The sequence below is a fragment of the Bactrocera oleae genome, chromosome 2 (genome assembly GCF_042242935.1).
Source record: "Bactrocera oleae isolate idBacOlea1 chromosome 2, idBacOlea1, whole genome shotgun sequence".
NCBI classification, from domain to species: domain Eukaryota; kingdom Metazoa; phylum Arthropoda; class Insecta; order Diptera; family Tephritidae; genus Bactrocera; species Bactrocera oleae.
The window spans coordinates 69,342,870-69,360,897 of record NC_091536.1 but is presented as its reverse complement, the minus strand read 5'-3'; the positions used below and the strand labels follow the sequence as shown (position 1 = coordinate 69,360,897).

The 18,028-nt window shown below is 35.5% G+C and overlaps 1 protein-coding gene across 1 annotated transcript; it reads right to left on the bottom strand.

The window, feature by feature from the left end:
• Nucleotides 1-387: 387 nt before the first annotated feature.
• LOC106616242 (uncharacterized) lies at nucleotides 388-17,123 on the bottom strand. The gene is made up of 2 exons (XM_014232808.3): nucleotides 16,952-17,123; nucleotides 388-2,488 (listed from the first exon to the last, which is right to left on the bottom strand). The coding sequence occupies exon 2, from the start codon at nucleotides 2,483-2,485 to the stop codon at nucleotides 1,007-1,009; it is 1,479 nt and encodes a 492-aa protein (XP_014088283.2). The 5' UTR covers nucleotides 2,486-2,488; nucleotides 16,952-17,123; the 3' UTR covers nucleotides 388-1,006.
• Between the last annotated feature and the right edge of the window lie 905 nt (nucleotides 17,124-18,028).

Below are 18,028 nucleotides of genomic sequence, written 5' to 3'. Positions count from 1 at the left end.
GTATTCGATCTTATAAATGCGCAAAGCGTCAGTACGAATTTGCTTGGGTAATTACTGTTCCCACCAGCTCGGTGAATTATCTGAAAGTGTGAGCTCCAAAGAGTTTAAGCCTTGAGAAGTATGTAACAGAAACCACATCTGACAGTAAGATTTTTTGGTGCTATGGTAGCCTCCAGAATATCTTCAGGGGTTTTGTAAATATTTTGAAATATGGTTCTGTGACCTGAAACGAAGTTGGCATATACTTAAATTCAACTTTGATATGCTGCGAAAATAATTGTTTGACAAGACGTGGACAGTAGAATTACAAAAAAAAAAAAAAAAATTTATTTAGCTCACCTATATATAATAGCATCTTGACTCAAATGGTAATTAAAATGCTCAAAATAGATTAACAGAAAAGGAGGGAAACAAAAAGGTTTTTATTCATAACTTAATTACTAACACATATGTATGCATGTTTATATAATATTTAATAAAATAATATTATTTAAAACTGTCGTTAATTGCCTTCGGCAGTTGCTTAGAAATATATAGATATTATAAATAGTTTGAAAATAAAAGGGATGCCACTTATTTTACATAAAAAGAAACAATATCTTATGACTAAAAATGATAAATTCTTTTAGTTTTTATTTGCCTGTAGCTTTCTTAAATTAAATATTTAAAATATACATAAATAAATTACAAAAAGTGTGCAACAACAATGTTTATAAAAACGATAGCTTCGCTCGTAAAATTTTAATGAACTCTTATAGGCATTTCAGGTAGGCGATTCATTTAGTCAATTTGCTGTTTTTTTTTAACAAGTATTAATGTAGAACATAGGATAATTAACTAATTGGTTGTTGGTTGAAACACACTCACTCACTACTATTCCTCTTTTTTCGCTCAGCTATGCCAAAGGTAAAGTGTAATCACGAAGTAATTGAAATAATCGGAAATCATTTTCATTTTTGGCAGTTAAATAACTATAGTTATGCAGTGGTCACGTGCGTTCATGCACTCATCTATCAAAATGCTGAATCTGCACTTTTGGTGGCGTATAACCATCCGGGTAAGGTACGAGCTTGTTGTTCAGCACACGCGCATTTCGCCAGGTTCTAACTTTGTCCTCGGGCGCATCGGGCACACGTACACCTTCAATAACCGTTACCGCTGGACCGTCAACGATCGTTGAGGTGGGCGCTGAAGCAGCAGCATACTGATTCGTTGGTGTGTCTCTCAATTTGGGCACTTTTGGATGCTTTGGAGAGGGTGTTTTGTAAGTATTAGTATATTGATTGGTCAATTTTTTGCTATTGTATTGGTTATTGTAATTGTTGCTGTCGAAATTTGTGTTAGTTTTAGTGTTACTATTACTATTGGCTGGCATGACGGCTGTAGATGAGGTCAACACTACAGCTGCGGGTATATAGGTGGTCTTTTTCATGCTCGCCACCACATAGTCATCTTTGGTGATGATATTCTTAGGGCGCGTGGCACGACGTGCAGTATCCTGATTACTTGCGGCATTTGTATAATACTCGGCAACAGAGCGTAGAGCGGCATTGAAGATGGGACGGAAGCTGTAGCCATTTCCGAGTGGATATGTGCCAGCATTGTTGTTGTACAGGTCGGGCGCTTGACGCATGTTGCGTGCATGTGGCGCGCTCACGGACTCCAGCGGTTGCCAAGAGCGAGCGATGGGTTGACTGCGTGAGGTGGCGGCTTCGGAGGGAAATGAGAAGCTCTTGTTATTGGTATTTGTACTCTGCGCAATGGGTATATAGTTGATGGGGCCTCCAAACTTTTGTGCGTCCGGCGACATAAATCTGAGTTCATCGGCGGCGCGCTGTTGCGTCACAAGATGCTGACGTTGCCATTGTGGCTCGTCACGAAATTGTAAACCGCGTGCATATTGCGCTCTGCCGCTAGTGGGCGGCGTACTGTCAGTTTGACGCAAGGCATTTTGTATTTTTAGCACTTGACGAGCTTCAGCTTCGGCCTTGCGCTCTTGGTAATCTCTGCTTTGACGCGCCAGTTCCACTTGTTTCAACAACGCTGGCGTATGTTGGAAACTAATTACGGAGGGTTTGGCATTCTGCGGGCGTGGCGTTGGTTTGCGTACATCGGCGCTACGCACAAAGAAGCTACTTGTTGCATCATCAAGTCGTCCGCGTCTCGAGTCTTTACCAACCAAAATTTCGACGTTGTCGCCGGTGTTGGATTTCAAATTGACGACGCGCACCTTTTCCGGATCCAGGTTACGTCCAAAGCGTAGTTCCGTGCGTATAACGGCAGGCTTGTAGATGGTTGGTTTGCCGGTTATCTCTGCATTTTGGTTTCGCGAAAGCGCTTGCGTTTGCGCGTCGCTGCCGTTTAATGAGAGTAGTAGAAGAAGTACAAATGTGACTAGTGAAGTGGTTGTCTTTGCTATTGTTGTTGCTTTCATTGCGCGTGCTGGTGTTGGCGACAACATTGCGATGTGTTGATAGCTGCGCATGCGCTGGAAAATTGCGTGAGAGAAAATATAATGTTAATAGACTATGTGCATTTAATTGGTTTGTTGTTTTTCCTGGTTTTTGTTTTGATTAAAGAAAATTAGACAGAAATTCGTTGGCATTAGTTGAGTTGAGTTTAATCGTCGGCAGTTCCGCTTGTGCCCGGTAATTGCAACAAATTATGTATAACGCAACAACAACTAATTGCAGTAGTGAATTTCTTATGTATTTTGATGTGCTGATAATTTGAAAAGAGTTGGATATAGAAATTTTAAAATATTATGTAACAGTAATTTTGGAATTTTCACTATCGTTTGAAGCAATTTATTGCGAAACTATGTATATATAATACTAGGAAGCTGTGAAATTTTTAAAAATGATTTGTTGCCTCTCAGTTTTTATTCAGTTTAATATTATCTGTTTTTGTTTTAATATAGTATTTTTAGTGCAAAAGTTTTGTTTAAAAAAAATTTTTTTTAATAGAAAAGAAAGTATTGAAACGAAAAGCTCTTTAGGATACTAAATACATAGAAAGACAGTTTCTTCACATTCCTCTTAGAGCTTTGATACAATTTGTACATACTATGCTATGACCTTCTATATATTCTGGAACCTGGATTATAAATATATAATATATTGGAAAACATTTCCATAATTGACAGTAATATTAGCTTACTCAAAATGTTCACAAAATTTAAATGATGTAATACAAAGTATTATCTAAGTTCGATGGAAGTAGCCACTTGTATAATTAAGAACTGGCTCTAGATGACACGAACGATATTTGAGCAATTCTGCGCTGACATTTTTTTATGAAATACATTTTGAAGGATATTTTTCATTAATATAGTAGTCACAGAAGTCATATACTATTATATAAAATGTATGAGGCTTTGAATATTTACTTATGCTATTATTTTATTACTCGTTCTTTTGCGTCTCTCGATTAAACCAAGTAACGCTGTTTACCCATGTTCATATGTAATAATTCCTAGGTTATGTATTCATTAAAAGCCTACCTTGTGTTATTCAGCAGCTAACCATAGCATGACCTTTTTTAACGCTGTTTTGACTCTTCATTTGGTACCTAGTTTTATCTAGCAGATTTTCAGGGCATCTCACCAGGTCATTTGTTGTTTCAATATTATTGGAAGGTCTATATTATAACTGGAACTAAGGCCGTATAATATTTTTGTAGAAATCTAACTGAACCAATATAGACACGGATTATATGACCGATAGAGTTAGATTCACTCCGTTTGTCTACATCTTTTTTAAAAAGAGACTAACCACCGTTACGAACCAATGTATTTTGTCTTAATATATATTTCTATCATTATTGAAAAAAATATCAGTATGAAGAAGTAAGTGGACAAACCAATCTTGGAGCCATTTTCTCAATGTCTGGTTAGCTCAACGAACCAACACCCGGTTTCGGTTGAGTTAACAAAACTTAACTGATAGATGGTTGTTGGAGTTAATGTTGAGAACTCAGAAACAGTTAACTTGGTGTATGCATTTGGCTTAAAGTAAAATAATCGATATAACATAAAATATTCCTCAGCCGACTTTAAACCGTTAGGTACATATCAGACACTAAAAGACTCTCTACAAAGAAAATCAAATGTTATTCGAAACTATCGTAATATCGTATAGTAGCTATATGCTAAAGCGGTACGATCTGAACAATTTGTTTGGAGATTTTAGCGCTGCCCAATGCTGTACAATAAACCATGCTAAATATCGTGACCATAGCATGTCAAACATGAAAGTTTTTCATGCAAGGACTTGATTTTCACCGATCAGTTTATATGATAGCTATTTGCTAGAGTAAGCCGATACTGATGGTTCCGGCAAATCAACAGTTTCTTGAGCAGAAAAGGACGTATGTAAAATTTTAGATCAATATCCCAAAAACTGAGGCACCAGTTCGCATCTATATCTTCTGATTGTACGGAAAAACAGTTGGACATGGCTAAATCGACTTAGCTCGTCTTGTTTATCATTTACATATATATTTATATATATACCTTTTAGGGTATCCAACGTTTCGTTCTGAGCGTTACAAAGCTCTTGGTTAAATATACCCGGTTCAGGCTATAAATATCTTTTACGCAGATAGGTACATTAATGCTTTTTCTAACCATGATAAAGTGACTTTTCGTAATACAAAGCCAGTCGAAGTTGTAAAATGAATAAAAAAGGCCCGAACTTTAATTCTTTGATACAAATCTTTATTGAAATAGTTGAGAATTTTTTATTTTTTTTGGAAAAAGATTACACTGGCAACCAGCTTGTACAGGTGTCATTCTCCTCATACGTATAACTACGTAAGTATGTGTATTATATTGCATTGTTGATAGCACAAAAAAAAAAAACATTTACGAGTTATAAGCGATCTTCAAATATACTCTCCAGTAAACGAAACTGCTTCGTTATGCCGTTATATCAGCATCAAGATACAAATAAAAATGTAACTAAATTAAGTTGCGAAAATCGATGAAAGCGATTTATACCGTTAACACGCTTGGATAAAAACATGAGAACACAACACGAACCATATTAAGAGTTTGCGGGCGCGCAAAAACTGTAGAGAAGTTAAGGAATTAAACGGCAATTTAAATTTAATAGTGCTTAATACTCACGATGCTGACCGAGTGAGCGCAACGGCCAATTTATGTGAGAAGGCGGATACTTTAGCGCCACTTTCAGTTTTCTTTGACCGATTTCTGACGATTTTTCAGCCTAATTAAGTAACAACAACAAATCAAAGTCATTCAAGTGTGAAGAAGTAAATAATATTTGAAGAGTTGTTGTAGACTAAGCAAAGTTAAGTTTTTACTGCGTTTTTACGTGTTTTACATTCACAATATTATTTTTTAGTCATTTGCTGTTGTTGTTACCACTTTTGCGCGCGTTTATTATTGTTATTATGTTGCTGCGCGTTAATTCGCTTAACTGTATTGATCAAGAAAGCGCATCGGCAGCTGAAGCTCAACCGTTGATGGGCAAGAAATTAAGAAATAAAATTCAATAGAAAATAGCAAATCGCAAATAGCAGTAAAAATAAAAGGCGAACGAACATGCTTGCAGAAGAAGAAAAACAATTAGAGCTGCGCGTGGCATGTGGCTATTATTAAACCGTTTGTTTGGCAAAGCGCTGGGCGCCATTAAAATTTAGCTCGTGGTGCTTAATTGCTATTAGCGGATTTAACGCTGTTTGAGTACCGTTACATTCTACAAAAAAACAAAAAAGGTGGGCGAATTTTTACACGAAATTCGTTAATTAAAGTTTATTTATTTCATTTCATTTCGAACAGTTTCGGTTGTACGTTGGCGTTTCCTGACATAAAACGTTTCCATTTTTGTAAGCGCATGCCTTTGCGCATGTGCAGCATAATGCTTATTTTCATTTAACTAATGTCTTTTTTTATCTATTTTTTATGCAACAAATTACTTCAAAAAACGTTTGCTCTCATCTGAATGTAAATTTTTCAGTAATGAATTTTTGCACAAAATAATAATAAAAAAAAAATTAACTGGAAAATTTAAAAATTTTTGCGCTTAACATAAATCTTCTGCACAAAAACGCAAGAAACTGAAGATAATTAACTGTTGAATGAAAACTATAAGAAATTGTATTTATTTTGTCTTTTGTTCACAGTTCAAATAGCCTCGGGCCGCGGTGTTTTGACCTCGAACTTACGCATGCGCATTGCACATAAGCTCATATTAGCTCGTTGTGATCCGCAATCTACTTACATTGTGTACATTCGTTTAAATGTGAATGAGTAGAGAAAGAGTGCAAAAGTGCCTGGCAGGAAAAATTATGAAGTCTAGTAAAAATTTCCAAAAAATTGGACTAAGGATCATTAAGGGTAATAGCTATAAACTCTTACAACAATTGTACTAAGTTAACCATAAATTCTCAGTATACAGTTAATTGCCACTGGAAGAGCAGTAGATTATTATGAACAAAATTATTCATTGTGAACATTTCCTTTCTTACAGTACTAATAAACTTTCAGTTTTAAAGTATACTTTAACGTCAACTTGAGGAAGAAAAAAAAATATTACTATAAATTCACCAATATATACAGTTTATGATCGCAGTTAAATATATCTACATTTCAGGACACCTTAAAAAATAGATCATTACTAATAAAAGCTTACAATTCAGTGTTTTCTGGAGTGTTTTTAGAAAATCAAATTAATGTATGCTAGTGTGAAAATCTCACCACATAATAGAGATTATTTGTTTTAACGGTTAAAGATCCCGGATTTTGTGCTTTGCCTAAGTATGTTATAGACATATTGCTGAATGTTACATATTCCTGTACTTCCATGCGCTATAGAGCACATCCCAGAGTTTTGAAGTTCTTATGGCGTTTAAATAGTTTTTCTAAAAGGCTTTTCCCTCTCATAATAAGCTAAATTTGAGATATTAAGTGATACCATTTATTTTATTCCATTTATTAAAAGGAAATATTTCATAAATCTCAGCTGAGAAGCTCACCGAAAATTTAAGCTAAAAAAAAAATAAAAATTTTGAAAAAAAACTATAATATTCTGAAAAATTATTTGTGAATGTTGGCTTTTAAGTACTTGATTTGTTTTTGATCTAAGTATTTTCTAAACCTTTTTTTCAGTTATCAACAGTAGACATATCTGATTTTTCCAGTACCGAAATCACTTTCGGTGTAAAAGCATACAATCAACATAATCCTCATTAAAGAATAAGATTTAAAATCTTGTTCCTACTGGGTATCTCTTCGTCTCCGGTGCACTAGAAGTTGCTTATAGTTCGCTATACGAACGCAGCCACGTGCTACGTTAACCGCGAGCACACGAAACCGCAAATAAAAACAAAATATATACAAGCAGATATTTATAAAATGTACGAGTATGAGTATCAATATTTAAAAGTACCTATGTACGTAAGTTGGCTCCCCAAGCTGTTACCATTTCTGCTTTACCTCGATTTTCTATACGCCACTTGCAGTTTCTTTGAGTTTTTCCATGGTGAAGCCAGAAAACTTTCACTTTCGCTTAAAAGACTCGTCCACAGAATGCGAGTGTGTGCATGGGTGTGTGTGTGTGTGATGGCAATGGTGCCAACTTAGCAGAGAAGTGCGTGGTGCGGAAACATTATTAGCTTTGACGTAGCTCCAATGTATGCGCGCAGCTACTTTTGCAAGGCTCTCACCTTGAGAGAGCATACAAATACATGTAACTGACTCTTGTAGAAAAGAAAGAAATTAATCTATTCTTTTGGTGTTATTTGACACTGAGTCGATTATGGATTTTTGTTTTGCTCGGCATGATCAATATCAACACACACCCCTTTATTTTTGAATATATATTCAACTTTTTATCATTATTTTTCTCTCATTTGGTTGTGGTTACCGTAATTTGTTGTTATTGAATATTCGCTGGCTTTTGTTTGCGATTATGAAATTTTCAAGTGGAGCGCTCACAAATCCCTAGCGAATGATTGCGCACTGCTTTGAGTCCATACGTCAGGCGAGCGTAAATAACTGAGTGCGTGATGACAGCGCAGCGGCAATGGCAGCTCATTCTCAACTTGTAAAAAAAGTTTCGGTTATATTTTTAAAATTTCAAACGGTTGACCGCTCACAGACGTTAAATAAAAGCCCATAAAAAGTAACTTTTATTTTTTTTCATTTATTTACTTTTAATATAGCTGCATCTTCAAGTATTGGGTAAAAACATTTACTATTCGTTTCATGCTTTCTACTTGCGATGCCACTTATTCTTAAGGTGCGGTTAGACTTTGCAATGAAAGTGCTTTCGAAAAGTTTACAAAACTTGCAGAACTAACTTTGTAAAACATTTTTTTAAGATTTATAATTAATTCAACTATATTAAAAATTTATCAGAAAATAATAGTACCAATTTTTTAATCCAACATATACGTATTTCATATTGAATGTAGGAACCATTTTAGATATAAATTTAAATGGGTAATATCTTAATTTGTCAGCTTTTTGGATATCAGATCCTAAATACCTCGTTTTTTCATTTAACTAAACCCTAAAAATCTCTTCTGCATCTCGATATTTCCATAAATCAAACTATGATTTAAAATACGCTCAGTTTTCTCCGTTCTAATTATTTTAAACGCATAAATATTAAAAAAAAAAGTATTATGTTTATGATAAGTTTGGAAATAGAGGAATTATTAATCTACCAAAAATTCTAAAGTTTTTCCGCAACTCGAGATGTAACATACATCACTAATACTGATCTATCTGGGTGTAAAAGGCATGTGTAAAGCGGTAGATCAGATATATACAAAGTTCCTACTGGCACTCGATAGAAGAGACTGTTGGAACATAATTCGAAAACTCACTGGTCACAGTCTGGTGGCGACACACACATGTACAATTAGACTGACTGATCGAGAAGACTGCAGAAAATGTCAAGAGCAAGGCACCAGGGAAACAATGGAGCGTCTTTTGTGCACTCTATGAGACACTAAATAGGTATCGTTAGTGAGCCCACAGAGTCTGTTGAAATTCACGTCAAGCGCAGGCATGCTAAATGTTTACTCCTCCTCAAGGACCACGTAACGGTACTCCATCTGGTATCGCTAAGGACCAAAACTTGACCACGCTTGGCTCATTAGCCTACCAGACTAATCTAAGCTAACCTAATGCCGATAATTTGGGTTAACCTTATTGATATACGTTTAAAGAAATGTAACTTGATTTTAGAAGAGTGGAGAAAGAGCTTGGCTAAAAAAAATGCTAATGCGTTTTTTTGGAAAGTTCGCAAAATATTTCAGAATTTCTGAATTTAAAGATTTTTTCATTCCAAATTTTGGAAATCCCTTATTATAAAGATCTCAGTTAATTTAGTTTGGAAAGAAATTACCTTGAGTACAGAAGTATGAAAGCAATGTAAAACTCAATGTGACATAACACCCATCAAACGGATATTGAAGACTAAAACTCAAATCGAACGGCCCTAACGAACGAATTTCTCTGATATTTAGGACGAAAAATCATCAATAATCGAAAAGTATCGTATAGAAAATTTGGACGCTTGGAGCAAAACGATTGCCATTAGTTGTAGAACATTTGCGAATTCGAAATTAATAGCTATATATTAATATATAGTATGAATAATAACTTATAAAAGTGTTCAACCTTGCTTCTCCTGAAGGTTGGTAAAATTTTTAGCCGATCCTGATTTTTTGGTAGAACCTCGCTCTATTTGAGACTAGCAGGGATCTAATGGCAAGCTTCTTAATAATAGTAGTGAGTTCAGAGATTGTTTAATTTCCTTCAGGAATGGGTGGCTGAAAGAAACAAATAACTTTTCTGATGGCTAGTGGGAGCAACATATCTCTAACCACATTACCACCGACTGATAGCGGAAGCAAGGAAACCAAATTTCCTGCACTTGCATGTCGCAAATTACTACTTGAAAGTAATAGTTTTTCTTAATTTTTTACAGCGAAATGCCAACGAAAAGTACTTTCATTGCCATAACCGACAACACCCTTAGCTGCTGATGTTGTAATAACGCTTGGCCGCCGTCTGCTTTGTATTATTTGTATGCCCACACCTTTCCGTCTTTGCCAATATTTTTACATTTTTGGGCAGCCCACAATGAAGTTGGCCAATTTCCGAATTGCGGCTTTCAGCGCTCTGCTCTTAGCCCGTCTTCATGCATAAAACATGCCAACACGCGCATTAAACGACAGACAGTCTCAATGTCACGGTTGGCCAGCTGGTTTGCAACGACAACCGCGCAACTCAGCCGCTTCCGTCATTAAGCGCAGCGTTGTGTGTGCCGCGCTTGCGCCGGTGGCTTTGCCTCGCAATTCGTCGTGTGTGTGTCTGTTTGAATTTTGTATTTTTTTTTGTGTTTTTATGCATTCGCGCCATTACATAACACACACGGTTCATGGTGAGTTCGCGGCACCGCAGCGTTGATTGCAGGCAGCGGAAGCGGCGCTTAATTGCAGCGATTTAAATTTCGTATTCACTTTGACTTCGCGAGCGGTGGCTTGCATTTGCTAACGGTTTAAGTAAAAAAAAAAAAACACTATTATTTTATGAGAAATTAAAAGTGTAAACATATAAAATGCTAAACTGCACATTTGCCTGCGGTTGCGGGGATTTCGTAATGTGCGGCGGCAGCGTGCAGTGTTGCATAGGAAATGAGGGAAAATCACTTCAGCCGAAGCGAAGTGCTCCAAATAAAAAGTGGGTTGGCGCTTTTTTGATTACTCCAATGGTTTTGTGTTATTTTTGTTGTAGCATTTATAACGATTACTGTCTTATGTAACATATTTTACTTGTAACAGCAACTGCGCTATGTAAATGCAACATGAGAAAGGGAAAAGTAAGTGGGCATGCCAAATTAATTTGGGAATCTTTACTGCTTTTAAGTGCACAAATTTTCTATCAAATTAAATACCCGTTGTGTTGTTACGCCTCTTCACTTAGCCCTTTTTCACACACTTTTCGTTGCAAGCTTTGCCACACACACACACAACGCGCACTCTTCTCGTTACTTAGATGGCTTAGTGCGCTGGACGGCACTGGAGCCGCTTTCGAGGAAATAATACTTGACAGGCGGCAGCGCAATGAAAGCCCGCCGCTTGCCATCTTCACGGCCTGCCGCTGACTCATAAGGTGAGTTGTTGCTTATTCAACTTATTTAGTGTTTTTTTATCGCTCTTGGGTTTTTCAAAATCCATAAATATATTTACTTTGATTTACTTAAACTACGCTCACGCTGACATAACACACCATATTTTTTGTTGCTTTGAAAGTGACGTACAAATTGCTTGTCCAATTGTCAGCCGGTTGCTAGCTGCCCGCGCAATATCCAACTAAGCGAGCGTGATACAACTGTTGCAATGACTATGCATGGTGTTGTTGTTTTCTAATGTAATTTTTTTCGTTGTTGTTATTTTTTCTGTTGTTTTTAATTTGCTTGTATTTTTTGTTGTTGCTATTAATTTTGTTGTTGTTGTTGTTGAGTGCATTGCCTCATCAATAGCGCGCTGTTTCTCTCAATTGTCATCGGTGTCATTCGCATCAGCGCTGATGTTTAATCATGATGTCTGATCTATGTACATATGTCAGTACTATGCATGTTGTTGCAGATGGCGTGCTGCGGTTGTTAGCAGACAATCAAGGCGATTACATGTCACCATTTATTAGTTATGCCTGTAAGTCTAACTTCGCTGTGCTGGCTTAGCCAATGTCTTAGCTGTCAGTACATAATCAGCTGTTTAAACAAACACTTCGAGTTGCTACAACTTGTAGGCGCAATTATTTTCACTATTTTTTTATATAAGTAAATTGGACTACTTGGATACACCTTTCGTCGAATTATGCAGAGTTTTCAATATTAAAACTTCTAAAAATATTTAAAATAATTGATTTATACAAATTCACGATCTTCAACTCATTTTGCAAAGTTTAAGCATAACGAAGCTTGCTTTCGGCTCATTGGTAGTGGTCGGCTAAAATCACACTCCATATTGAAGTTAAGGACTTTATCAATCTCGGAACAAGCGTAAACTCCATCAATAATATCAGCCCGAAGAATACCTCTTGCCAACAGGTGCTATTTTGGGATCGGTAAGAAGCAGCTGCCTCTTTTGACGAACTCAAATTATGCTCTATAAGTTTCTTATCATTTCCGTTCTATTGTACTGTGCAAAACATGAACGATGAAAGACAAAGCGAGATAGGAAAGCACTTGGGGCATTCGAAAGAATTATTGTCTGCTAACTGTTCTTTGCAATGTCTGTAGAGCCGTCCGCGTAAGCGATGGTTACCGAACCAAATGGAACCGCAAACTGCATCTAACTGCTTAGGCAATGTCGTACGCGTGGAATACGATGCTTCATCGAAAAGCTCCCTTGATTCGAGACTCATAGAGACCTGTCTGTACTTGGGATGTACAACTGGCGTGAACTCGCAAAAGATAGAGGCAACTGGCGAAGTTTTGTGTTCTTGGCCCAAACCGACCCACTTATAGTGCAAAAGAAGAAGAGGAAGAATTGTTTAATTAGGGTTTGATTATGAAGAAGGGTAGTCCAAAAACATCACATGGAACTTCTCAGGGTTTATGTTATTTAGGCTGAGAATGGTCTTGTTCACATATGAAGCTACTAGTTGATAATGGGATGTAGTCCCTTGAAATATACTCAGTACGCAAAAATACTGCCGATCTTCTTGCAATTACTTCGACGTAAGCGTATGGTTATATACCTTCCTGAGCTACTCTTATCGAATTTTAATACCAAAGATTTACCTAAGCACCTAAGCCTTCTACTAAATAAAGATTTGGGTATTTGGGATAATACAATGGCAGTTATATAGGTTTGAGTTGAGTTGCTTGAAAGAAACATTTGGTCCTTAATTACCATACATATGTTTTGTTGTGATAAGCTGCGGTTATGTATAGAATCGCTCTTTAAGGACGAATTATTGGCGGCTTAGTTCGTAATATAATTTATTATTGACTTAGAGGTTATGAGCGTTGGACAAGGTGTCTTTCTTTTGAACATCTTTTTTTTCAGAATGAAATCTCTAAATATTGTCTGTCTTTTTGAAAAATAATCTCCATATAGCACTAAAGTGGAAGCCTAGTCCTAAGCAAATCCACAATATGGTAGAAATAAATAAATTTTGCTACATAAATTTTCTCATTACTTCACATCGTTTTTGGCAGCTGTCATTAAGTTGTGTACGAAAATTTCTATGCCACCTCATCCAACGTGACTTTAATGACTCGCTCTAGTTTAAAGTTCATTTTTTGTTTTTGCAATCCTTCACTTTTGTTGTGCTTTTCTGTTTCCCCGCATAAATTCGCGCAGCTCTGGCAGATGCCTGTTGTTAGTACTCACTATAATTGTGCTAATAATTCTGCTATTCACATTTTTAATAAACTTTCAATTAAGTGAAATGATTTCTTTAACTCCCGCGGCTTTTTGTTTTACTTAATTAATGTTGTGTGTCTTTACAAAAAAAAAAATATATATATATATGTAGCACATATAAAAAAAATTTAATAACCAAAAAATAAATAAAAACACAAAATAATTGTGTAAATAAACAACAGCATTAAAAACAATAACCAACTCAAAAAGCAGTAAGTAACCACCAGCAACAACAGGAGCATCTGCATTAGGCTGCTGGCACTTGAACTAAATGAAAGTGAAAATCTCAGCAATACTTTTTCTCGCTGCCGCATTACTTGCATTGCTCATTGTATTGTTGTTGTTTTGTATTTTTTTCTCTCGGTACTGAGCTTAGCCAAGCTGCGGTGTCACCTTCAACTACAATTACATAGTTTGCATAGCATTGTTGTTGTTGTTGTTGCTGTCGTTGGCTTTGCCTTTGCCTTTGTACTCTGCTGCCTCATCTACTTGAGAGCGCTAGCTTTAAATTGTTGTTATTGGTATTATTGTAGTTATTATTGCTGTTGTTGTTATTATTTTTCTTATCCCCACCAAGGTTCATCAGCAAAGTGTCAGATTTATGGCATGTGTTGGTGGCATTGCGTTACTTTCGCACCCTTTCAATTTGTGTGTGTTTTTTTTTTTTCGTTTTTGTGCAGCTTCATTGGCATTCACTTAACTGTTTGTTGCAATTAGTGTTCACCGTGGCGCACAAGCACGTGAAAAAAGAAGCAAAACTTTCTCAACTGATTAGACAGTTTTTTTTGCACTTGCATTAATTATTGTTTTTTAATTTAAATTTGCAAGAAATCTGTTGTCATACAAATTAATATATCGCATTGTTGCCATTATTACTTAATTAAATGGCAACATTTTTTTTACATACATACAAGTACATAAATGTTTGTTTTGCGTGAAAAAAGCTTCAAAATCAAATACCGACCGTCAGTGTGAGTTTTTGGCGGTCCCATTGGTACTACCGTTAGATATTTAAGAGGCAAACCTACTGCGAAATTAAAAAAAAATTAAGTTTATTCTTGTTTAGATAGGTTATACCTTTAAGCATAACATACTAATATTTTAAATGGATGTTTCAAATAGTTTTTGAGTAAAAGCCTTCTAAAGTGTAGCCACTCAGTTCAATCAGTTCCATTAGTTTATTTTTAAACGCGTTTTTCTGAATTGTTTAAGTGCTTACTCGGAGTCACCGAACACTATCAAATTTTTTCTGCATGCTCTGTATACGTGTATAGTTCTCATTACAATGGCTCAGTTTTTTATCTTTACAAAAATCAATTTCAAAAATCGACAAAAAATTTTTTGTAAAATTAAACTTTTGAAAAAAAATTTATTAGTGAATATTTTTTAGTGAATTTATATTTCCTACCAGACCGGTATAGCAGTGGAGAACCTGTTTACTGTGTTCTATAGTTAAGGGTACATAACTAAAATTTTTAAAACAATTGTTATAGGTGTTTTCTTGTTTTTTTTTTATATTCCAAACATCGCTTTTTTAGGCTGTCACACGAGGTGTGCCCCTTAATTCATTTACACAAGCTACAGAAAATAATTGTCACAATCAAGGCTTGACTAAAACTTATCGAGTGTTAGGCACTTAATTAACTCACTTTGCTATGGCAATGCTCTATATTAAACACTGAGGAGAGTAATATAAAATACTGAAATATTTTTCTTAAATTATGTTAAGCTATCAAATTTGAACGATATATAATGGTTTCATCAAGAGCTTTGAAAGATCGTTACAACTATTGTACAGCTAATGCTCATTGTTATAAGAAATCCTCAGCTGTAATTTTTATCCGCTAATTAAGATTTTTGATTTGAAAAACTTTGACAAAGATAATCAGATAATAACAACAGTGTCCATAGTATTCATGATATATTAATTTCAGTTTCTTTCATTTTTTACTTTTGGTATCACTACTTGTACTTATACCACTTGTTTTTCCTAATTCAATTATATTTTAATGAAAGATTTCGAAGCATCCAACAATCTAGGAAGTAAGCGAAAGAATAATATGATGTTATTTCTTTTTTAAAACATGTATTTATTATTTATTGATAATTTTAAAAATAAAACAATTACCCAACTAGATGTTTTTTTTCAAATATTGTGATTCATTTGACCCATATCCCTTACTGAAGGGTTATTTATTGAAGATTTGCAAAATAAGTAATGACGGAGGCTTATCCTAAAGTGATACAAACTGCTTCTACCGACATTTGTTTCGAATCAATAACAAAGTTCTTTATTATGCAATAAATATATTCAAACTTTGTAATTTTAAGGTATATTTGTTTTCTTGATAATTTTCATAGCTTTTTAAGCGTTCGGTTAAGTCGTATGTGTGACGAAAAGTTATTGTACAAAAAAATATTTTAATGGGGAAAGTGATTTTCCAGTTTTACAGTTTGACCTATCATCTCATGATCATTATATAACTTATTACCAATCTTTAATAAATGAGTAGCCTCGTTTACTAATAATGAATATAATTTAAGATTCCTGAATTTTCGAAAAATGTGTCTACTACTATTCAGCAGATTAAAAGCTATACAAACTTTGTGGTCGAAACTGAGTGTCGAGCTTTTTCTACTAATTGTTGTAGGAGCTTTCATGTTATCTACCTAGTGGTTTTCCAATGGGTAAATCAAAACAGATCAACAAACTGGCACTGTGTGCGACCGTAGTACGACCAGTCTCGAGCTATTGAGCTGAAACTTGAAACTTGAGCAAGAAATTATAAAACCAAATTGCTGACTTTCGATAGAAAAATTCTAAGTAAAAATTTTTTCGCAATCAGAATTGGAGGCGATGAATGACGAACTTGAGCAGGTATGTTAACTCAAGGCGAAAACGTGGTCCGATTCATTAAAATGCAACTAATAAGAAGGCTATGTCATTATACAAGAATGGGCGATTCAAAGCAAAGTAATGGATTCAAGTAAAGGATGGACGAATTACATGTTTATCTGAGGAAACTGGCGATTGATGATGGTTATCCTCAGGAACCCTGGTCTTTATAAGACGCTGTCATAATTATAGGTACGACTTATATTAGGTAAAACTTTCTTTATAATTCTAGGCCTTTTCTTTGTCGGTAAAAAAAAAAAATTAAAATTGGAATTTAGTAAATTGTTTACATTAGAAACAACAACAACAATAATACACACTTTTCGGAAAAAAAAAATAAATAAACTCGAATTTTATGCAAGAAATTGTAAGCAACAATTAAATTTCATGAATTTTTTTTTACTAAAATTAAATATGATTCAATTATTTTGCACTTGCTGTTGTCCTGATTTAGTATTCTTTCAGAGTCCATATAATTGATCACTTTCATTTTCCTTTTGATGTATTTTATTTTGATATTTTTAACATAATCCGCACCAAATACAAGTTCAATTCAAAATTTGTTTATAAATTGTTACATGCATATACATAAGTTTCTTTATATGTATAAAAGCTCAGTCAACTCCAAAGACCACTCACTTGTATGCTTCGAATTTTGGTTTAATTCGCCAATAATTTAGTTGAACGCAGTTGGAATACAGGAAACCTGAAACGTTTGTAGTTTTCCAAGACGGCTTTTTGAAAATGTGCAACGGACGCGTTTTTTGGTCTGCGGCAGATCACTTCACGAACCGAAAAGCAACTGAACGAAATTGAAAACGCTTGCTAGCCAAGTAAAGCAGCCGTCGTTGGCGCTAAACAGTGCACGTTAAGGAAAAGCAATAGCAACAACAATTACAACAATGTGCCTACACAAACGAAATGCATGAGTAAAAACTTGGCTGAGACCATTAACTGAGTGACTAAGCGGCTGACTGATAGTAAAGCGCTGGCAACACACAGGCAGCAACGGCGACAGTGACAGCGCCAACGCCAGCAACAGCTCCAACGACAGCGGCGGTAAGTCAAGCGAAAATACACACAAGCAACTGTATTGAGGAGACAAAACCGAAGCGCTGATGAAGGCAGTCGAACAGAGCAGACGTTGCGGTGGCTTGAAGGTGTATATATGTATCTTACGCAGAGCGCCACGCGACGCCGGCGCTATAAGCTCTTGGCCGCCAGTGTGCAGCGTCCGTCCGCAAATATCTCAAAACGCCAGCGAAATGCGAGTACAAAACACACAACTTCTTCACTGAATTGTTATTGCAGTATATATTCATGCACATACATAGATACATATCACACATATTTTTTCTGTAAAAACTCATATTTTTGAGTCTTTGTAAGAAAAAGCTCCAAACAACAAACAACCGCAACAGTAACAACAACAATAGCGTGGCTTGAGTTCTCCGCTAAAGTCACTCATTATTGCGCAATTGTGACATTAACCATTTTGCAGCGCACAATCTGCGCTACCTACAGCGCATTGAAGTCAACACAATAACAAGCCAAACACTAACAATAACAATAGGTAAGCGAATTAAGCGCAGTAAAATAAGCAAGATTACAGCGATATTCGTGCTCATAAAGCAACTGTAAGCTGAGCCAAATGTGTGTGGCCGACAAGATGCTGAGCTTTATTCAATTAACTGCTGGGCATTGCCTATTGTTGAT